Here is a 23,456-nt window from a genome sequence, read left to right as displayed (position 1 = left end):
AATGATTATATTTATGCCTAATCTATAATTTGTACCTGGTGGTGTGCAGATAAAAAGACAACCTGATATTCCGTGTGTGCACGCGTGCGTATTCTTTTATGTTGCTGTTCTCTGTAGGGAATGTAAACAACTTTATCAAGCACGAGCACAGGGTTGCTTCATGTCAAGTCAATCGTATTGATTTTCCTAGCCATTTCTTTGTGTAGGGTGCCTGCATTTATTTTGATCCGTGGAAGCGATCTCTTTGTGATTCAGTAAAAGGATTCGGTATGTCACAGCCACGTTCAGGATCGAATGTCAAACCGTTTTCTATCGCCATCAAAGATGGTGCCGCAGGTCAATCCATTTGTAGCTCAGCTGAGTCTATTGCTTTACTTTTTTTCTGTTTTTCTTTTTACACAAAAGATGAATTTTTTTTCTCCAAACTATCTTACATGTAGCATGAGGCACTTTTGAAAAAAATAGACGCAAGACCATCAGCGCACAGAAGAAACGAAAGTCTTCTTGAATTAGAGTAATGATAATCCTAAACTGTTATATATTTTGCTAGCTTTACTTATCATATATGAATATTCCGTTATGCTTATTTTGAAGCATAGTGTATGCATACAGTATACTAAATCAGAAAAAAGTTATAGAAATACAAGTTGAAAGTAATATATATTTTTCTCTGTTGCCAGGGCCATGTCATTTATGTACCATGTGTTTTTTTTAATTATTGTTTTACAGAAATTTTTAACAAAAGAAACATGTTATCTACTTAAATTTCTCAGGGACATGTCTCTAACTCTGTGGGTATGTTATAGTGGTTACTGTCCTTTTTGAGGGAACTTATTTTAAAATGCATTCGTAATTTCTTATCCTTTACGTTCTTAGTCTTGTCAACTTTGGATGTACTGATCTGCAAGACCAAGAAAAATTATCTGAACACCCGACCCTGTGTGTTTTTACCAACCATACAGGTAGAACCTTGGTTCTATTTATCAATCTATTAATTATACTTGAGTTCTGTACAAAATTTAGTCATTGTTTAGCTATATGGATCCTGAAAATAAAATATAATAGAGCCACATTCTTACATAAGTGATCATATGGATATTTATATACCAAATTACCTTCTCCACTATAATTTTATACATCTGTTGTCTATAAAAGAGCCACAGTCAGCAGAGTTATTGATCTACTAGTTATTATTTGTATGACTGTTCTAAGGGGGGGATGGAGTCATATTTAATCAATATATATTCTCTCAACTGCTCCATCTTTTCACAAATGTCATTCAATGATGGGAAAGCTTTTTGTGTCGGGATTACTGATGTGTTTGGTTCTAAACCCACGTACTTGTCTGCTTTAAGAGCTGTGTTATCACCTACTGAGCTCACAATCAAAGCTTGACAAAGTTATTAGTGTACAATATTCTGTCTCTTAACACCTGTTTATTGTAGATAGAGAAAATAGAGAAGGAAAAATAATACCTAAAAATGAGAGAAGAAGAGTATGGTTACATTCAATGAATCTGGTGAAAAAAACTGCTCATTAACCTTTGTAATCATCTAAATAATCAACTCTAATAACTAAATCTAGTAGCCATTTTTAGTATTCCAACTTGAGTGAACAATTACCACTTGAGTTAAGTAGCACTTGGACTAAAATTGTATTCCTCTAAAGCCACATTATATAGTATTCATTAAGCCAACATTTATGGAGCTCTTACTGTGTGCTAGGTATTGGGGACCCAATGATGAGCAGAACTGACCTCATCTTTATTAGTATAAAGGTTACTATTTGTTGTGGATTTTAGACATTAAATAAGTGCACACATAGCATTTAAATAGAATCGTGAGAGTACGGAAGCCATGAGAGCATGTGATGGAGGTTTAATGGAAGACCCTAGAAATAGAATAGAAATATGCTCTAGTTCAGCTAGTCCATCCCTGTTTCTCTCTCCCTCCGAGATAGCCTGTCCTGTTCTGTCTTAGTCTTGAAAATTGTCCCCTTGCCACCTCGCTCCTTCATAATCCATCTCATTTTTTCCTCTCCGTCCCAGGGCTCCCTCAACCACGCAAGTCCCTCCATAAATCTGTCCTGGGGAGTTTAGGGAAGGAAGTGGTATTTCACTTGAGACTTGAAGGATGTGTATGAACTGCAAACAGTGTGACCCAAGTCGAGAGAGCAAGGGGAAGAGGATTGTGAGAGAAAGCTGAGGAGGTGGGCAGGGGCCACATTCTTTAGGGCCTTGTAGACCATGGAAAGATTTTAGATTTTATCCTAAGAGTTATAAGGTCATTAAAGGATTTGTGTTTTTCTCCTTATGACATTTTATTTTGAGAATGCTCCAGCATACAGAAAAGTTTTAGAATGAACATCCACGTACCTTTCACTTAATCATATCATTTACAACATTGGCTTTATCATTCTCCCCATGTATAGGTACTATTTTCTTCCTTTTGACAAAACTGTTCAAAAATAAGTTGCAGACATCCTGACACTTTACCAGTGAATAATTGAGCACGTATCTGCTTAGGTTAAAGACATTCTTTTACATAACCTCAGTTCCATTATCCCTGAAAGAAATTTACTACATTAATCGGTAAACTATTTTATCTTCAAATTTCTGTAATTGTTTCAAAAAAGTCCTGTACATGTGTACGCATATAAATGAATAAGTATACGTATGTACCTAACTTTTAAGGTCAGGATCCCATCGCTATTCACGCATTATATTTGGTTATGTCTTTGTGGTCTCTTTTAATGTAGACCGATTCCCACATCCTCTCCTCTGCACTTTTTTTCTTTTCACAGCGTTGGCATTTTGAAGAGTCCAGGCCATTTGCCTTGCGGAAGGTCCCTCATTCTGGATTGTCTAGTTGTTTCTTTGTGGAAGTATTAACTTCTTCCTCTATCCTCCACATTTCCTGTAGATTGGAGGTCAGACCTAAAGGCATCGTTAGACACAGGTTAAACATTTGTGGTAAGAGTACTTCGTGGGTGATGTTGTGAACTTTATTTGCACCAGATCAGGCGGCACGTAATGTCAGGACGTCCTATTATTTGTGATGCTAAGTTTTGTCGTTTGGTTATGTGGTGACCACTGTCTGTCTGCCTGGTAAAGGGACAGTTTAACCTTTGCGTTAGGAATCTGAGGTGATACTTTGGCATCATGTGACTATCCTAATCCCCAACAACTTTTCACCGCGAGGTTTTAGGATCCACTGATGCCCCTTCACTGAAGTGTTTTAGGCAGACAGTGACATGACTAGATATGTGTCTTTCAAAGATCACTGTGGCTGCTGTGTGAAGAATGGGTCAGGGGAGGCAAGAGGAAAAGTTAGGATGAAAAGAGGTGAGCAGTTAGGATGAGGGTGTATGCATACACCTGAGATGAGGGCAGCTTGAACAGGATGCGCGGTGGAGGCGGAGGGAACCAGACGGGCTTGAGATGCATTTTGGAGATGGAACTGAGAAGGCTCATTATAACGATGGAGAGGAATGGATCTCAGGTCTCTGGGATAATGAGATGGGTGAACCGGAGTGCCATTTACTGAGGTGTAGTGGTTTTGGTGGGGCTTAGAAAGGGAGATTATGAGTTTTGCTTTGGACACTTCAAGAGCTCTGGACCTTAGAAGAGGAATCAGGACTGGAGATGAATAAATGTGGAAGCTGTTCGACTATAGCTGGCCTTCAAAGCCGTGGGAGGGGTGTCAGGTTGAAAGGGAAGAGTTTAGAAGTAAGATCTGGGGATAAAAATATGTAAAGGTTAGGTAGAACATCCAAAGAAAAATGAAAAAGAATGTCTGGAGAGAGGGGGAAAACCAAGTGTGATATTATAGCAGCCAAGGGCAGAGGGGTTTCCCAAAGGAGAGGGCTAGTCTCCGTTAATGGGTAGGGGGAGGCTGAGTCCATTGGGTCTAGCAGCACGGAGGTCACTGGGAGTAGTTGGTGTTGGGTGGCTGAGGTGAAATCTTGGCTGTGCTGGGTTAAGTGGCATGTGGGAGTTGAAAAAATCATCATAGCACGTGTAGACATGAGAGAGGCAGCAGCTGGAAGGGAAAGTGGGATTTAGGGAATATTATTTTTGGTGATGGGAGAGACTCCAGTATGTCTGGATGCTCACAGGATGTTTAGTGGCAAGAGAAAAGATGACGGTACCCAGCAGGGAGGAATAACTGGTACAGTGAATTTGCTTAGAAGGCGAGATGTCATGGGATCCAGAGCTCGTGTGGAGGGACCAGGGTGGGTGCTTCCCTGGGTCTTCACGTTAATTCATTGGGTATAAACAATCATTTTACTCTCTTATTCTGTGAAGCTTTTATTCCTTTTCGTTTTGTCCCCACAGGAATTTCTCATGAACAGAGGCAGCAATGACTTATAAATGGGCTCTCTATGACCTATCTTATTTAATAAAATGTTAGGTGTATCTGGCATAGCTGTGAAAGAGTCTGTTTTTTCCTTTCTCAGCAATGTCTAGGAGAATAGAAATGAGGCTTGCTCTTCCTAGTCAGCTCTGAAATAGAATAAATAAGCCTGTTTCAAATGGGATGTTTCCAGATTTAAGGTGAAACAAGTCAGAGAAGCAACCTTTTGGTTTACGTCGAAGCTGTCAGTTCATGTATTTCCCAAATTGCTTTTCAAAAATGATTTCTTACCTTTGTGGTAAAACAAGCAAACAAACAAAAACCTACTTCAGCCAAGGAGGAATGGAGAAGAGAGAAAATAGTCTAATTCCTATACCACTGTCTCTTTAATAGAGGGCTTAATTTTCCACTGGTGTGGAAACCGGAAAACATGGTTCGTGAAAGGAATGCCGATAGACTCAGGGCCTCGTAGAAACCCAGCTTATTTCAACTGTGACATTAGTGGGGATGCTCCAGTAGGATTTGTCACATACCGGTCGTTGGGAGCCACTTTGTCTTTTCAGCATTACTTCCTACATCCTTGAAAGCATCTTTGTCCTGCATTTTCCTGCCCTAGGAAATGAAACCCACTACCTTCCAAGGAATTAGAGGTGCTCACGATGCGGGTGCTCATGAGCTGGTGGGCACGAGAGCTCTGCTGTGGTCAGGTCGCTTGTGTATGAAGATTATGAGTTCATATGGATTTTTCTAATGGGTCTTTTACAACAGGAGAGTAACTCAGAGACTTGCTAAAGCAATGAAGGACAGAACACACTCTCATTCCTTCCGTGTCTGATGGTCAACCCTGAAGCTGTACCTGGGGCAGTCTTGTGTGTTCTAAGGCAGGGGCTGCGGTTCTTTCTTGTGCACCATCTCCTGGGAGGTAGGGAGGGCTGAAAAGTATAAATTCTCCTTCCTGTTCATATAATTGCAAGAGTTGCCCTTCACCAATTCCCAGAATTAGGTCCGCGTTGTAGCATTTTGTAGAGCTTTCACTATGAGATAATTTCCTTAGGAAAACTTTGTCCATAATAGCTTTCATTGTCCACATGGTTTCCCAAAGGCTAGCCAACTTCGAGATGTTATCTTCATCATTGATGAATATTTATTAAGCATCTCTGGATACACTGTCAAGAGCATGCTTTGTTTCTTTCAAACTGTGATTTCCCTCGACTTGTAAATAGCAGCAAAATTATTCTGGAAGAATAGTAATAGCAGCTAACCTTTGTAGCCGGACATAACTTCTTTGCCAGAGTTTTGTACATATTATCTCATTTAATTCTCCCATAAGAGCCATAGGAAATAGATTCTATATTTTTTTATTTACAGGTGAGGAAACTGAGGCTTAGAGAATTTAATTAATTTGCCTCAGGCAAATTTAAAAAATACTGATGCCTGGGTCTCAACCCCGGGGATTCTAGTTGATCTAAGGTGGAGCCTGGGGGTCTGTGAGCCCAGGTGAGTTTACTGGATTTCCAGGGTTGAGAGCCAGTGCTCCAGAGCTGTGGCGTCCACTATGGTAGCCCCTAGCCACATGTGGCTATTTACATTCAAGGTACTTAAAACTAAATAAAATGAAAATGGAATTCCTTGTCACACTAGCCGCATTTTGAGTGCTCAGTAGCCACACGTGGCTAGGGGCTACCATATTGGACAGCACAGATATAGGACATTTCCGTTAGTAAAGAAAATTCTATGGATGCGACAGCTTTGCAGAGCGTCTGCACTCTGCATTTCACCTTGCTGTGTCTTTTTTTTCCCTTCCTTTGGGATTGGGAGGGGAGCTAAACTACTACCTGACTGTCTGGAAATATTTGCGTATGAGATCGGAATGCGGCTCTCAGGGTGTGTAATGAGGTACACTTATTCTACATTCACTTTAACTTTCTTCAAAACAAGGCAAACAGTGACCTCCATTCTTTGAACAATGGTGTATGGCGGATTTTGCTAGAATGGAGGTAACAATCTCTCTTATATTGTCGACATTTCATGTTCATTTCTCAGGATAGATTCTTCGAAGAAAAATTACTGGCTCCACGATGTGAATGTATTTAACCCTCTACTGAACTATTTTTCAGAGAGATGGCACTAGTTCACTTTTCCACTACTGTTATTTGAGAATGTTCTTCCTGCCGCTCCCTCGACAGAATTGATGATCATTTTTAAAACTTTTCTAATTTGGAAGGAAAAATATGGTGCCTTGTTTTAATTTCATCTTTTTTTCTTTTTTTTTACTAGAGAGGCTGAAGTTTTAACATGTTTGCTAACAATTTCTTTCTCCTTGTGATCATAGAACATAAAAGAACGGGATAAACCAATAGTGTTTTGCTGGTAGTATGTTTGCTTTATGAAAGGAGTCAAAGTGGTACATGGGACCTCTGTAACTCTTATAATTATTATTTTTGTTTACGCTTTAGTATAACATCACTTTTATTCTTAGTGAGTCTGCTGTAATTTTAAAGAAAAGTTATCATTGTGTGCTCAGTACCCATAACAATAATTTTACATCTTACAGAATTGTTACTGTTTTTATCTGATAAAGTTATTCTTTTTTATTTGTTTAAGATATTGCAATAAAGTGTACTTCTAACAATATTTTACATCTTAAATGTCATTAACAATAGTCATGGATGATAAATACTATAACAGAATGCTTATAAATGTCTTGAAATAGCCTTCTTAGGGAAAATGGTCTTTTTTTCCTACCATGATTCTTTGATAAAGGAAGTATGCAGTGTAAGAGAGGAAATATTGTGGTTCACTGGTTCACAGAGCTAGTTTAATATTAGCTGAGGGACTAGAACCCAGGTTTCAAGACTCCTTGTCGAGTTCCTTTCCACCCCAGAAATCTCCTATTTCAGGTAATGACATAAAGGTCAGCATCAGAATAGAAGTATCAGTTTAAGCATAGTGCCGTCATTTGTAGGTCATGATGGACTCATCTAGTCTATCCAGATAGCAACAGCCGCTAGAGACGATGGACAGTTTTATACACTGAAGGAGATGAGAAGGCTGAGGGTGCTGGGAGTGCAGTCAGGGTCATGTGGAAAGGCCACTCTATGCTGGGGGCTCTCCTTTGCCCTTGGGCCAAGGCCCTCAGTGACCCAAATATGGGTGGCTATGGGCTCACACACCATGCTTGCTCTTATTGTCCTAGTTTGCCTTCCATTCTAGATAAGCAAGAAGACTGGAAACTTTCTGTAAAGAGGAGACACAATTTTTGATAAACTAGGGTATGTGCTGGAAGGCAAGCTAGATAAGAGGGCAGGGTAGTCTGTGTATATTAGGAGATTTCACGCACTCCCATGATTTCACGTACGGGAGTGTCTCTATTCATTTCCCTTCCCTTCAAGAGCCTGTCCCACAATGCATTGCCTATAGTGGGTGCCGAGAAATTGTTGAATTGAAATTTCTTAGCAGCTTGTTAATAGACCATTTCTAGAATTTGGGAATCACCGATGAGGTAAGTTGAGGCAGGACATCTAAAGGAATAGAAATAAGGTTAAGTGGCTTAGGAAACTTTTTGTCTATGATTCTTTTAAGCTCTACTAAATACTTTTTTACTTCTAGGAAGTCTGTGTGTATGTTACAGCCCGAAGCTTGACTCTTGGGAACAAATCACGTATTCAGTGTTCTACTTTCATAAAGGTACTTTCCATTTGTTCTTATGTTTTACTTTTACATAATCGCTTTTTCCACATAGTAGCAAATTAGATTTTAAAGACTTATTACCTTGCAATAAATTATATCAGTACATTCTATACCTTTATACCATCATATAATACACATTTCCTGAAGAAATTCACTTCTGATGAATATTGTTACCTGAAGATTTTTACATATTATATATTTTTTATTCTGACCTATATCTTTTTCTAGCTCTGTAGACCAATCCTAATGGATGTATTTGCCCAAGGTGTGTTTGTTTGCTTTTTTAATATTACTGATTGGAAAATATCAATAGATTTAACTTACAAAGTTACCTAAGGTTTTAGTTAAAACCTTCCATGATGTCAGGCCTTAACAGGTCTTAGACCTAAGATATGTTTATTTCATTTCACACCTCTGTGGCCCAAAAAATTGATGTGTCAACAGTCAGCCCGGGGAGCAGGGGGAAAGTGCGCAACATTTTCCAGTTCTGTGGTCGGTCACAGTGTGCCCTTGAGTAGTTTTAGTGTGAACCATGCCAAGGAGTATTTATTTTGCTTATTGAGTTCCTTAAAATTAATATTTATGTAGTACATACTGTGGGTGGAGTTAAAATTTTTTAAAGATGGATTTTTTCCAAAATTTAAAAAATTTTATGCCAGACCACACCAGAGTTTATTATTCCACAGGAGTGCCTAGGATTACCTTCAGAAGTTAGAGATCAAGGTTAAAAAGTTTAATAACTTGCTCAATAATGAAGAAACTAAAAGCAACTTCAGAACTAGACACACAGACGTGTCACTTAAGGACGGGGATACATTCTAAGAAATGCGTCGTTAGGCAATTTTGTTGTTATGCGAACATCACAGAGTGTACTTACACAAACCCAGATGGTACAGCCGCTACACACCTAGGCTATATGGTATTCATCTTATGGGACCACCGTTGTGTATGCAGTCGGTTGTTGACCAAAACGTCGTTATGTGGCGTGTGACTGTAGACTTGCTTTAATAGTATAAATTTGATATTTTGTGGAAAGTTTTCACACATTCTTCTGATGACTAAAACCAGTAAATAAACTTTTCTGTAGATTAAGAGCAACGAGCCAGCTGGCGTCCTCCATCTCTTGGATCCTTACATAGATTCCTTCGGATCCTTCCCTGCCAGCACAACCTACCTTTTAAGATCTAAGATGATCTGTAAACCCAGAACTACTGGATCGTGACCGCACTCCGGTGATCCATCTGCAGTGCTGGCTTTGGGAGAATGATGGGGAAGCTTGAAATCGAGGAGTCGGAAGGCACCTGCTCTGTCGGTGTCACAGTTAGTCAATGTTGAGAGTATCGCAGAGTCACTGCCTTGGGTGGGATTCCAGCTCTCTGTTTCTTAACGTGCTTTCTCTGGCTTCGCGTTCTCGCTCCACAGGGCACAGCAAGACCTTCACCGCTGCCCTTGGGAGTGCTGACTCACGTGTGACAAAGGGCATTACTTTTCTCAACCTTGGTGAGTGACAGAGACTCATGCTCTGTTCTGACCCTTCCTTCCAGTGCACGCTATGCCTCAGCCTTCCGTATCTCATTGTCTTCTCTCTACACCCTATCATCTCACGCCTCTTTGGGACTTGGATTGTGATAGCAATCACTGACCTTTTTGAAGCCTGATAGGAGAAGGTTTTTTTTTTTTGGAAACAACCCCCCCGCAACTCCATCAGCCTCCTCGGTTGTGGGGGGGGGGGGGGTGCCTCTCCCTTTTTAGAGAATCTACACTGTGAGCTTTCTTATGTTTTTAGTTTAGCAACCCTAAAAGCCGTTTGTTAGTATAAAAAGGATGACAGTGAAAAGATGTTCCCCAAAAACCTATGAGAAATAGACATCATGTAGTCCCTTGATTCTAGAGAGGACAAGGCGTTTGGGAAATTGTCCATCCCTGTTGCTAATTGCTAAAAGCTTCCGAGTCCCATAAATGATTTATGGATCAGTCTGAACTTGTTGCTTTTCGTCAAGTAAATATGGTAAAGGGCACTTGAGTGTTATTAAGGGAGTCTATGTGGAAGCGTATTAAAGGAGTCTAGAAGGAAGAAAATAAAGAAGGGGTTTACTGTGCCTCTCTAAGCTGCTTGTCCACACTCACTGGGATGTGAGGCACAAACAGGTTAGCCCAAGACTGAAGAACAGAATGCTTCCTGCCTACGTATGGGACATGGCACCATATTTAAGAAAGAAAAGCTACTCTGGTGACAAAGGTCCAGGAAGGTGTGATGTGAGGGAACTGGGCAAAGTGAGAACGAAAATGGTGAGAAAGTCCATAAAAAGGTTTTTATTTTGGCTGATACTATTGACAACGTGAGATCTCTTATGCTAAGAGGGCCAGCATGTGGCACGCTTTACCGTGAGCTCTGAACTGGCGGGAAATGGCCTTGGAGGGGCCTGGCTCTACAGCTCCCTGTGATGAGAAAGAGAAATATAAGTCTTCCTGGGTCTGGGACTCGATTCTTATCAGCAGGGCTGTATTGGCATCCTGTCTCAAGAGTGATGTGGGAAACTTTCCCCTAAAAAAACAGCATTTTGTGAGGTCAAAGGTATCCATCCTTTTCTTACCCCTGGGAATGACTCCTAAAAAGGGCAGGCACGATTTAATCTATGGTCTTCCGAGTGTAGAGAGGGCAGAAATACTAGAGTTGTGTAAAAATAGGCTATCTTACATGAGTCATCTTTCCTTCTTAAACACACTTTATTTTACAGGCACAGAATTGTACCCAAGATTAAAAGTATTCAGGAAGTAATTTTTATGACAACAATATTGCTTTTCTGAATGATGTATTTTTTGCTATTAATTGTGTGCATTGTCCCTGAATTGTCACCCTATTAAAAGGAGCTTATATTGATTCAAAGATTAAAGAATAGAATTTTTTGAAATTTTTCATGAACTCCAATCACCTCTATATAAGAAAGTTATGTTTCTAAATAAAAAGCTATCGTTTTTTTAAAATGAATACTGTATGCTAACTGTTTTACTGAAGTTACCTTGGTCCTTACAACAATTCTGCTTAGTAATGTTATCCCTGTTTTACAGATAATGAAACTGAGTCTCAGAAAGACTGATATGTGTGTCCAGGCTTCCTTTAGTGTCTCTTATCGGGGCACTGTACTAGTTTCTTATTGCTGCTGTAACATGTCACTACAGATTTAGGGCTTAAAACAACACAAACATTCTCCTCTGGAGGTCAGAATTCTGAAATGAGTCTGGAGGGGCTAAAATCAAGGTGTGGGCAGAAATGGTTCCTTCTGGAGATTCCAAGGAAGAATGCATTCTTTGCTCCCTCCAGCATTGAGAGGCCAGCACTTCTTGGCTTGTGACCACATCACCCCGATCTCTTTCTTCATCCTACTGTCTTCTAGTCTGTTGTCAGAGCTCCCTCTTATAAAAACATCTGTGATTACATTATCCACCTGGGGAGTCCAGGATACTCTCCCCATCTCAAGATTCTTAACCACATCTGCAAGGTCCCTTTTATCACTTCAGGTCATGTATTCACAAGCTTTGGAAATTAGGCCGTCATTCAGCCCACCACAGGTACTGTTGACGTTTTTTGTGAGACAACAATTCTTTGTGTGAGAGTGTCCTGCACATTGGGAGGTTTAACATCCCCGGAGCCCACTCACTAAATAAGAATCCCTTTTCCACCACAAAGATTGGGACAACCCGGAACACCCTCATATGTTTCCAAATGCCCCCTCTCCCAGGAGCATAGTACCAGCCTAATTAACTGGGTAAATGGTAGGGCTAGGAGTTAACCGAAGTCATTTGACGCCCAAACCCTTTCCATTGTGCTCTTCTATATCACTATTGTTGTTTTTCTACTTAAATGTTGCCATAATAATATTATTGCAACCATTTGTGCTAAGCACTTTAACATCATTTAATCCACAGTGACTGCAAGGACACTTGTAAGTCAACTAGTCAGAGTTTTACATCCTCTTTCCTTTCCACAGAATGCCTTCTATACAAGTGATTAGCATGTCTTTCTTTGCTTCATAGAGCAAAAGAGTCCAGCTGGCTCGCTTCTAATCTAAATGTTTCATCTACACGAAATTCATTACTATCGTGTGAATTTCTGTTTTTCTAAGATCCCAGAAAAATTATTGGTAAGGGCTACTTCCACCCTCCCATTCTCCAGAAACCTATTCTTACACCTTGGCTCAATCTGTGTACAAATGTTCTTGGTACAAAAATATCTTGTGCAGAGACCGTGAAGGTGTGAATCCTAGGCAGCTAGCTCTGCAAGGAAATAAATGAGTACTCCACGAAGTGTCAGAGTGCCTACAGAGGTCGTTTGCATGAATATCAGCTTAAAGGTTCTCTAAACAGAATGCTGATGATGATTGTGATGATGATGATGGTGATGATGATGATTGTGATGATGGTGATGACAATGATAATGGTGACGATGATGGTGATGATGGTGGTGATGATGATAGTGATGACGATGATTGTGATGATAATAGTGGTGATGATGATGATAGTGATGACAATGACTATGATGATGATGGTGAGTGGGGAAACACGGGAAACTAAATTTTAGACCTTCCCCAAACTGAAAAACTATGAAGGAAGTTCCCATTATGAGCTATTCCCAGCCTTCCAGATTAAGGAATAATTCATGTTGCTTAACATTTTTTATTCTAATTTGCTCTCAGAGATCGTTTAGATTCATATAAAGCCACAGTTTACTTAAAAACAAAACTACAGATTAAATTAAGATAACCAGGGCTAAATGTCCAAAGGAAATTAGCCACAGATAGGAATAAATGAGATCTGGCTGTAAGATGAACTGTGCTGGCATCAGCCAGCTTGTGATTACATTGGTCAGAACTTCTGTGTTTTAAAACATTTAGAGGAGAATAGGGATACTGGGAAGTTCTGGGCTTTGTCTGCACGTGTACAGCTCTGACCGCATGTGGACAACTTAAATCTTTCTCTTCTACAGACTATTTCGTAGCTGTTTACTTACCTGGTCATTTCTTTCATCTACTTAACATTCAGCACCCAGACCTGGTCTGCCACAGTTTGTTTCTGACAGGTATGGTTGTAGTTTTTCCCTCATGAACGTGGTCCATTTGGGTTTGTTTCGGCTTTAATATTTACGTTTGGGTGAGAAGGGGTTCCTTTATTTACTGATCTACTTTTTTTTTTTGCCAGGAAACAATGAAGTGGTTGATATGCTACCTCATGGTCCTTTACAGTCGCTGTCAGGGTCCCTGGTTCTGGATTGGTGTTCTGGAAGGCTCTATAGGGCAGACCTCAACCGGTCGTATTTATTAGAGTTCCTGTGGGACGCCCGGCTGGACTGGGAGAAGATGGCTGTGCTGCATTGTGTGCTCTCGTGTCGCCAAGACACACGGTTCCTGGAAGCCAAGGTGGGCACGTGGCTTAAGTTTAAAAATTGGCAAATAGACAACACCAAATCTATATATTTAGTGGTTGAAATGAACAGGAGTTGTTTTTATTTGGTAACAATTAATTGAGGTCTGTTGAACGTATTTTTCTCTTGTGCTCCTTTTTTATGGCTCCCCACCAGACCTCAGACGGTGAGGGCGTGTCTGTTCTTCTGACTCCTCTCTTTTCCATGTTAGAATAAGTGTTAGCGGGGTCAGTAACATTCTAAGGAAGTGCTCCGTAGCAAATAGTGAGTTTCTCGATTGTCTACCTTTTCTCCTGGCCTGTATTTGGTGTCTGTCATCCAAAGGACTAAAATCTGGGGGCATATATTTATTACATTTTAAATAAAGATAGCTTACATTTACATCTATATTGCACATTGTAGTTTATGAAGCACTTTCACACATTTTGTCATTTAATTTTACGGCTATTCTGTGAAGTCGGAGAAACCTCCCTATTAGACTTGATTGGGACCAATTGGTCATTGGTTAATTGAAAAAAAGACATCTTAAACATTTTCTTTTAACCTAAGACATATAAATGTACATTTATTCATGCATCTTTTGTTGTAGGTTAAGGCTCTTTATTTGTATATTAGCTAATTGGAGTTCAAAATCATTTTTCTTATATAAAACCACTAGTAATGTGTTGTCTCTGACTTCCTGGTACTTTCTTTTTCTTTTTCTTTTTTTTTCCCTGAGGAGATCAGTAATTTAAAGACCCTTTCAAAGCAATCTGTGTATATTGGGTAATTTTTCTCAGTCTTTTCTAGTTGTCTCACCTACATCTAGTTTTTTAGTGTTTTAGAGACACGCCTTTGAGTCTTTCCAAGGCATTCTAGCTTTTATCGACGCAACGCTTTTTTTACATCCATATTCCACTTGTTTATAGTAATTTTTATTAAATTACCTAACTGTGAAAATAAGTACAGCTTGCATGAATAGGTTTGGAAATAAAAACAACTTATTAGTAGGGGCAGAAACGTGAGCGTGCTCTGTGGCTAGGCCAGTATTCGAGTATCCATCAGTTCTAAGGGGGTGTGGATGGGGTGGGGGGCGGGGGCGGGGGGGGGGGGGGCTTCATTCCTCCAGCAGGTGAGGATAGTTATGGAGATAGATTGAGAGGGTTGTTGACGTAACAGGGATTATCCACCCCTTGGGAGGACAGTACAGCGATGCTCACAAAGGTTGAATGGTAAGACAATGTTCGCCCTAATGACTGAGCTGGAATTCAAACCCAGGTCTGCTGCCTCCAAGCTTGGTTTGGTTTGTTTCCTCCTGTATCCCACAGCTCTTCAGGCTGGTGCTCTGCTGTTACATGGCTTCCTCTAGCAAAAACAAACATTGGGTTGAGGAAGGCTTATTTGGATCCCAGGCAAGGACATTTATTAAAAAGACGTATGAAAGGGACCTCATTTACAATGCTGTTTTATCCACACAGTCTTGTGTCATGTATCTTGAAGACAGTGTAGAAGTGAGTATATTCTTAAGCAATTCCAAAATAGATATAGAATGAAAAAGATGCATGTAGATATTGTACTTCTTTGTTGGTGACGGAAGGGCGCAGATTTAAATACCAACAAAATTGTCTTCTTGCTTTTTTAAGATTATTCAGTGGATTTCTGAGAACATCTCCGCCTGCCATTCATTTGACCTCATTCAGGAATTTATAATTGGTAGGTGTTGCCGATGTTCCATGTTAAGTTGAATCCTTGACCTTTTTGCTTAAGGGAAAGCAGTAAATTGATAATTCCTCAATCTGTCAAGATGCTGGTTAGGAGTGGTTTTTTTTTTTTTTTTTTTTCCTCTATTGCAGTCAGCAGCTAATTAAATTTCATTCTCTTGTGGTTTTGTGAGAAACTGTGGCTGTTCAGAGACCTATGAGAAAAAAAGATACAATCTTGATTCTGTAACCTTGTTAGTGGTTTTTTTTTCAGTAAGATATAACTTCGTTCAGTTTTGTGTTGGCTGTTTGTCTGTGAAGTGGTATAATGTCATTTCAATAGATACAAGTGCCGAATAACTATTTTTGAAATTATTCTCATTGTAAAAAGCAGAACCTGAACATTTTAATCAGTAGATAGAGCCATAAAGGTTAGCCTTTTGAGGATGAAGGATAAGGCAATGAAAACCTTTGTTGGTTTGCTTCTTTTGGTAAATTATAATGTCTACTGCTTTATTCTTCTTATTAAGCCATGTCTTTTTTTTTTTTCTTTCAAAAATCTACTCAGCTTCTTCATATTGGAGCATATATCCAGAGACAGGTAACATGGATAAACTTTTGCCGTATTCCTCAGTGCTCACTTGGAATACAGTAAGTTAACATTTTGTGTTCCTTATGTAATTAAAATTGACTCACAGTTGTGGGTCAGCTGTAGGACATTCCTGTCGCAGCGACCAAGGTTGTGATTTCACTTCTGTTTTGACTGATAAGGAACTGAGCTGGAGTTTTCTGGCAGAAAAATAATAGTGTATCCTTGCTGTTGGCCAAAGGTATTTATATAAAACAGTAGAACTGAAGGAGAAGCTCAGGGTATATGTTACTCTTCCTACCGCCAAGCAGAACTAAGCCTCTATCATCTTCAAGTGGTATTTTTATTTTTTTAGCAACTAGAGTAGATTAAAATATTTCTTAGGTTATTGTAAGTGAGGAATGGCTGGACCACTGCTGTTACTCTGAGCTGTTCTATTTACTTAGTAGATTAGCACCTTTATGACTCTTTTTCCCAGCTTTATAAAGAAAATCTGTAATAACTCTAGAACGTCAAGACCAAAGTCAGTAATCTTAAGCAAACTCACTCCATTTAACCTTTTCTTCCTGTTGGTCCAGACTCCCTCCTTTTTAACTTGGAAGAGCTGAACTAGAACACTGTGCATTTCCTCTTGAACCTGGCGCGGTAAACTGAGCCGTGTTAGATGAGAAAGTGGAAACTGTGTACAGGCTGCCCCTGGAAAAGGTTCTGCCTCTTTGTTCATATTTAGATGTTAGAACTACATGCCTAGCCCTGAGGCAGAAACTTGTATCAAAAAGGCATTTAGAAAAATAGATTAAATTCTGGTAATGCAGACATAGGGAAATCTGTCCTGGGTTGAATTGTGACACTTCCCATTTTGTATTTATACTATCTAGATACGGTCCTTGAAAAAGTCATATCAGGTGCGTTTGGTTAATTTCTAGATTTTTGGTATGCCTGATGGAAGCGTTTTCTTCAAGACCCCTTCTCATCTTTTACTGTTAGAGTTACTAAGCTTGCATGCCTCTCTGCAGAATTATCAGAGAAAGACCTGAGCTCATTCCTTCTCCAGGCCCTCACTTTTTTCTGTAAGAACCCTTGGGAATAGACACGCCGCCTCTGTGGTCAGGTGGCAGGAAGTTTGCAGGTTCAACCACCTGAGTCAGGAAATGACTCAGCCTGCTCCCTCAGCACCCGGGGCTCTCGGTGTCCCCCCCCTCCCCCGCCCCCCTCCTCGACCCCGCTCCGTGTGCTGTGCCCGGAGGTGGAAGCAGGACGTCTAGTTCCCAGGGTCGTGTGGAAAGGTGGGGTGTCATGTGAGTGTATCCTCCTGACAGGCCCCTCTTTACGGGTGCATTTCTCATGACTCTGGGCAGGCGAGCTGTTGAGGCCACACAGAGAGACATCAGGAAGTCCTACACGGCGTACAATGACAGAAACCCAGAGCCATGACCATCCTGGCCTGAGTGATCTCGGGGACTGCCGCGTGGCTTTCAAGTTCTTGCGGTTGGCGTAGGTTACCTGAAACGTCTCGTCTGATCCTGAACTTCTGGGAGTCTATGCTTATCTTTAGCCATGACGGAAGTCCTTTACTTTTCCTTTCTCTACTCTGCAAATGCTCTCAATACTACACCTCTAATAAACACTTGCCACAATAGAAAACATGAGTTTCACACTTCTGTACGGAGGAGGTTAGTTCTGTAAATAACTGAACTGGATTTCTTAAGATACTAGAAAATACAGTGCTCTTACACGTTGATAATCCTGAATTATGCTAGCATACAATTAGCCGGTTTTACCTTTCTTAAGAGGCTCTTCATCGCCTAAAGCTGTGGTGAGATTTTCCTGCTGCTTTGAAGTGTTTCTGTTTCTGAGCGTGGTGATAAGTGACACACACAGTAGCTTCTGATCACAGGCTTTTTACTGTCATGGGAGAGCTCAGTTGCTTGAATGTTCTAGCAATTTATTTCTCCATTGCTGCAATGCCCCTTTTCACAGAAATATTGTGTATCAGTAAAATCCAGGTTATTTAAGTTCTAAACAAATAGCAGATGTTATTTCTACGTGACGACTTCTAAACTACTTTCTCATATAGAACTTGCTTTTTTAAGAAAGCGAATGATGAGTTGGGAGGCTAATATACATAACTAACGTAGACACACACTTTAAAATTAACAGTGAATGAAAGGTAATTTTTAAGTTTATGCTTTTATTTAAATTTCTGTTTTAATGCTCACTAGTTGGCACACTCTTCTAATTTGGACTTCCTGATAGGAATTGCACGTTTGCCACGGTGATCGTGCTGCCTCCCCTCTCTACGGGGATCTGTTCTCTCTGAAACTATGGCGGAGGATGAGGTACAGACAAGTTTTCCACGAGAGTCATGCAAGAATCTCATCAATCTTGGTTCCTTCTAGGGAGGCAGGGCCAACTATGATATGTTTAAGGGAAGGGGAAGAAGGAAGGAGTACAAAAAATGGAACATATCCCCCTTATTAATACCCTTGATCCTGCAAGTGGAAATGTGTAAACGATGCTCTGTTTGTTCTGTGTTGCTGCATAATCGCCCCTCCTTTCCTTTAGAGACACTGTCAACTATTGTAATCGTAACTTCAAAGAGTATTTCCCTTCCCGAGGTAAGAGATAGGCTGTGTTCACTGTTATTTGTAAACCCCAAGGTTTATTTAAAGTAGAGGTTAGCAGACTGGAAGCTGCCCTCAGCTTCTGTGGGCGCAGAAGACACTTCCTAAAGGCTTGAGCCTGTGGTAGTTGATAAGTTGAGCAGTTGTGTGTATGTTTTTCCCACCATAGGAAATTCCTGGAATAACCCTTGTGACGGAAGAGATCGCACTGCCTCTGATGAGGGTGAGTCCCTTACAGTGAGAGACAAAGGCACAGACACGCGTGGCTTCCTTGCTGGCCTCCGCGCTCGCCTGGAGTCAAACCTCGGCTGCCCCGAATACTGTGGTCGTTCCAAAGGGATTGTAAACTGTCAGGGTGAATGGGGGTAAGGGGTGTGGTCGGTTCTCCAGAAAATCCTTCCTAAGTGGCTGAGTAGACAACACAGATGATATTACGGCCATTCTTAGGAATGCTCTTTGAAGAGGAGAGTTTTCTGAAGATGGAGAATTACAGGACTCGACGTAAACCTTATAGAACTAGTACTTTCTGCTGCTCCTCAAACCAGTCCATACTGGAAGAGTTCTTGTAAGGTGTCTGCAGAGGCCCGGGAAGCTGTTTTTCGCTTCATTAGAGCTGTCACCCCCTCAAAGCACACCCATGCACACGCACACATGGAATCTTGAAACTGGGACGGACCCGGGCTGGGATTGTCTGATTTCCTTGAGGTTCTGAGAGCAGCTTTTCTGTCTCTAGGGGGGTGACCCGCAGGTGCTCTGTGCGGTGGCAGGCGAGCCCGCACCCCTCCCTCTTGTCTGCTGAGCGGGCTCTGAGCATCTTCCTGCAGCTTCCCAGAGACCCTGAGGACAATGGGGAGGGGGAGGGGGGAGCGAGAGGAAGAGAGTGTCTGCAGTTGCACACGGGAGTGTTTTAGCACATTCCCTTGAAGCCCTTTGCTGTTGGTGGCCTTGCTGCCCGGTGGCCTTGCTGCCCGGTGACCAAGGACTGGTGTGCGCTGGGAAATGTCAGCTCCTGGCAGCAGCGGCTCGGTGTGCTGTGGCTTTTATTTACATCTGCTTCTTTGGATCCAAGAGGGGCAGGCCAGGCCTGGGCAGAGGGGGACAGCCGTGGGCGTTTGAGGTCACGGTCAAGCACAGGGATGGGGGTTGAGAGAGGCCGATGGGAGCAGGGTTATTGGTTCTGGGTTTGGTCGTCAGGAGGGTGCTTTGAGGAGGCAGCACAGCGATGTTTCTAGGCAGCAGCGTGAGGCCACTGTGAAGCTGTACAGAGGTGGGAAGATGAAGGGAAAAGAAAGCTTTCATCAACGGTTTCAAAGGTTCTTATTAAGAGCCTCCATGCTTTCATGTTAGTGTTTCCGCTTCTACCACTCATCCTGCCAAACCCACAGTGTGTTTCAGGGACCAACAACAAACTGGTGAAGAAAACTTTAAAGAGAAAGCAGTGTCACCCACAATTCTACAGTTCCTGTCCACATCACTGTCTGTTCCCCCATTTCCTCTCAGTGTTTGTCGTAGGTGTATGCATTTGCCTAGCAGTAACGGCCATGTAGAGGTGTTAATAAAGATTACAATTATAATGTATCATAACCATTTTTCACCATTGCTACATACACTTCAGACTTATGGTTTCTGATGCGGGCTCAGTGAGTCAAGGAATCGAAAGAAAGATTCCTTGGACTCTCAAGTTCTGGCAGTAGTGCTCTTTTATTCAGAGGATAGCATGGAATAGCATGGGGAAAGGACCCATGGGCAGTGAAGGGCTGCAGGCATGGGACAGGACCCATGGGAAGTGAAGAGCTGCAATGTTTTGAGGGTTAGAGCTAAATTTATCAGGCATAGGTATGTGAGTTATTTCTTTACAAGACAAAGGAAAGATCATGAAAAAAAATCATTAAAATGGTATCAGTGCAGGTGGGGTCTGGTTATATATAGGGTGATCCTATAACTTCAGATAAGAATCAGATGGGATTAAGTCAGGACACCCTATGTCCCCCACCGCCCTCCCCCGGCTCCCCCCAGGATGATATAGGTCAGTACGGAGGGCAGGACGCCTTGGGCTTCTTCCTGGGGCAGCCTTGATCCTCATCAGTTTCTAATGACCCCATAGGATTCTACTGAGTTGCTGTAACTTAATTTACTTAATCATTCTTCTGTCTGGGGACATTTGGTTTGTCCCCAGCTCTCATTTAAAAAAAAAAATTGCTATTACAAATAATGTTGCAGCAAATATTTTTATACAGACAGCTTTCTCTGGGTTTATTCCCCTAAGGTTGAGTGCCCAGGAGTGTTACTGGGTGAAAGGCTATGACAGTATTTATAGCCTTTGATTCTTATTGCCAAATTGATATTCAGAAAAAGTTGTGATAAGGGATGTTTCAAAGGATTTATGAGTTTATCAGTTTTGCTGTAACCTTATCAACATCATGCATTTTCATTTAAAAAATTAAGTGTGAAAGAGTGAAGGTAAGGTCCCCTTGAACTTGTTACCCTTGACTTATTCTAGGAATCCAGTTTGCCTTTGCTGAGGAACAAAGTAGCCTATTTTTGCACAGTCTGGTTTGTTTTTTTTTTCTATTTGTGTGGAAGTGCGTGTAAAGCGCTGTTTTTTTATGTTGTGTGTGTTTTTTCCTCCTCTGACATTCACTCTGCCTTCTCTCCCCTTTTTTCTCCTCTCCCCTCATTCTTTTCAGCATTCTGCCCTGCAGACAGTGCTTTGCCAGTTAACCATCCCCAAACACACTTGGGAGCTCTCTGGCGACCCCACCCATACCCGTATGCCACTAGGGAGGGTTGCCTCGGGCAGATGTGAGCCGCAGATCTCGTCTTGGGCCTCTCCACAAGACACGACTCTCAGGGACGGCAGGGGCACGCTGCTGGGCTCATGAGAAGGTGGTGCTGGATGTGGGTTGCCCCACACCCCTCACCCCAGTCCCTCAGCTGGGAGACTATAATCAGTACCTTCCGTTCACAGGACACCTGGCCCTGATAACCTCTCCTTTGTTTCCCCACCTCTGCTTGCATGACACCCCTCCCTGTGAGCTGCTGCCTTTGACCTACTCTTCTCCCCCAAGTCCCCGCTTAATTATATTGTGATGGACCTGGTTGCAGTGGCACATGCCACCCTCTGCGCCTCCCTCTCCAGCCCCACTTATGTGAGGGTTCTTGTCCTGCCTACCTGAGAGGAGCTGGTGCTGAGCACCTGTGCCCTGAATCACGAGTTACCTTTTGCGTGCTCTTGCTGCCAGACTTGGCCCGAGGTCCAAGGGAGCCCTGTTATTCTGACCACACTTGCTTCCACTCTCCTTGGCAGAGGAGTGCCGATAAGGAGCTGAAATAGAAGTAGATATGCTCTTTCCTCCGGCGCTCTCTGCCGAGAATTGTGGCATGAGGTGGAGCACTTGACAAATGTTTAATATGTGAACATGTTAGGATGTATAAACCAGTTAAAGTAGAAGATTGTCACCTGAAAGACAAAAGGCTTCCTCACTTTATAAAATGGTTTCCAGAAGAATTTTTAAAACTTAGACAAGTATATGGAAACAAGGTCCCTGCCTTAAAAGGAATGTCATCAAGAATGACCTTCCTAAGAATGTTTTTATCCCTTCTTAAAACATGGTTTTCTCCAGGAAAGGGGCAACTTTTTAAAAGGTTCAAAATTACCCTTGATTTTATAGTTAGAAGAGAAACTGTTAAAACTGTCCACCCACAGGAAACATGTAAGGATTAAAAAAAATAGAAACAATAACTTACTTGAATATAAAGATAAAAGTTGAATGAACATGCCACAAATGGTGAAATGGAGTTTTTTTTATCCAAGTATTTTTTAAGCTAGATATCTTCAGTTTCATTTTATAAAATAAGGAAGCCTTTTATTTAGTTGTTTAAGTATGCTTCTTCACTTAAAAAAGTGTTTAAAACACACTGTTTTAATTGGGCAGAGCATGAGTATAATTAATTGCTTAGTGAAACATGGCAGACACCTTTTTCCTTGACCCCCCCATGCAGACAACCACCATCACTTAAATAAAAGGTTAACGCCGCAGAGTATCAACACAATCACAGTGTAATAGCTTACAATTTTTAAAAATTAGAGTTGTTGCCTTGACAACAATGTAGCATTACCAGAAATGTCAGTGGGTTATGTGGGAAATATTAATTGATTTTCCAAAGTTCAGTTTGTATAATGATATGGTGATTTAACTAGACTTGTATATTCGGTCTTCATCCATGGTTCCTGGTACAGGGCTCCTAAAATCCAGGTAATTTCCTAAGTGATAAGAGCTATAGGGACATCTTTTGTTCTAATATTTCGTGTTTGTTCCCAGTTCCTGAAATAGCTCCAGAGTACAAAGGTGAAAAGAATGTCTTTTGTTATTTATAAAACGCCTCTTTCAACCACACCAGAGTTTATGTTAATGAGGTGACTTCTGGAAAGCACCTCAGGACGGGGGGCTGGTTGCCAGGAGAACCAACCTCGTGATTGGAGGGCTGGAACTTTCTGCCCCCTCCCCTGCCAGGGGGCAGTGGCTGGCGATTGAGTTCAGTCACCAATGGCCAATGATTTGATCAATCCTGCCTCTGTGATGGAGGCTCCTTAGAGAACCCTAACTGAAGGGGTTTGGAGAGCTTCTGGGCTGGATGATCCCGTGGAGGTTCAGGGAGGGCAGTGGCCCTGGAGAGGGCGCGGAATCTCGAGCCCCTTCCCCCGTGTTCTGCCCTATGCATCTCTTCCCTCTGGTTGTTCCCGAGTTGCATCCTTTTATGGTAATCCAGTATACAGTAAGTAAACTGTTTTCCAGATTTCTATGAGCCACTCTAGCAAATTATTGAGCTCAAGGAGGGGATCCTGGGGACCTCCGATTTATAGGCGGTCAGTCAGAAGCACAGGTGACAACCCCGACTTGTGATTGGCATTTGACAATGAGGGCAGTCTTGTTGAACTGAGCCTTTAACCTGTGGGATCTGACACTCTCTCCAGGACTGAGTTGAATTGTAGGACACCCAGCTGGTGTTGGAGATTTGACGGATATGGGGGAAAAAAACCGTACACATTTGGTGACCAGAAGTAGAGTATTCTGTGAGTAAACTCACAAGATAACAAGA

The 23,456-nt window shown here is 41.6% G+C and overlaps 1 protein-coding gene across 12 annotated transcripts in view; it reads left to right on the top strand.

The window, feature by feature from the left end:
* Positions 1-23,456, top strand: part of GSAP (gamma-secretase activating protein) — a 79,183-nt gene that overhangs the window by 29,673 nt on the left and 26,054 nt on the right. For 10 of the 12 annotated variants that reach the window (XR_011502225.1, XR_011502226.1, XR_011502224.1 and 7 more), the window contains exons 12-19: positions 877-962; positions 7,965-8,042; positions 9,468-9,545; positions 13,030-13,122; positions 13,242-13,459; positions 15,087-15,156; positions 15,712-15,794; positions 18,526-18,579. Coding sequence is in view for 9 of the 12 variants with exons in the window: in XM_070505807.1 (XP_070361908.1) it covers positions 877-962; positions 7,965-8,042; positions 9,468-9,545; positions 13,030-13,122; positions 13,242-13,459; positions 15,087-15,156; positions 15,712-15,794; positions 18,526-18,579 (760 nt within the window). In the remaining 3 variants the exon portion in view is untranslated. The remainder of the gene's footprint in view (positions 1-876; positions 963-7,964; positions 8,043-9,467; positions 9,546-13,029; positions 13,123-13,241; positions 13,460-15,086; positions 15,157-15,711; positions 15,795-18,525; positions 18,580-23,456) is intronic. The other 2 variants (XM_070505769.1, XM_070505779.1) reach the window with 1 other exon arrangement.

This window comes from Equus asinus, chromosome 1 (genome assembly GCF_041296235.1).
Source record: "Equus asinus isolate D_3611 breed Donkey chromosome 1, EquAss-T2T_v2, whole genome shotgun sequence".
Classification (NCBI taxonomy): Eukaryota; Metazoa; Chordata; class Mammalia; order Perissodactyla; family Equidae; genus Equus; species Equus asinus.
This window is presented reverse-complemented; position numbering and strand designations above follow the sequence as displayed.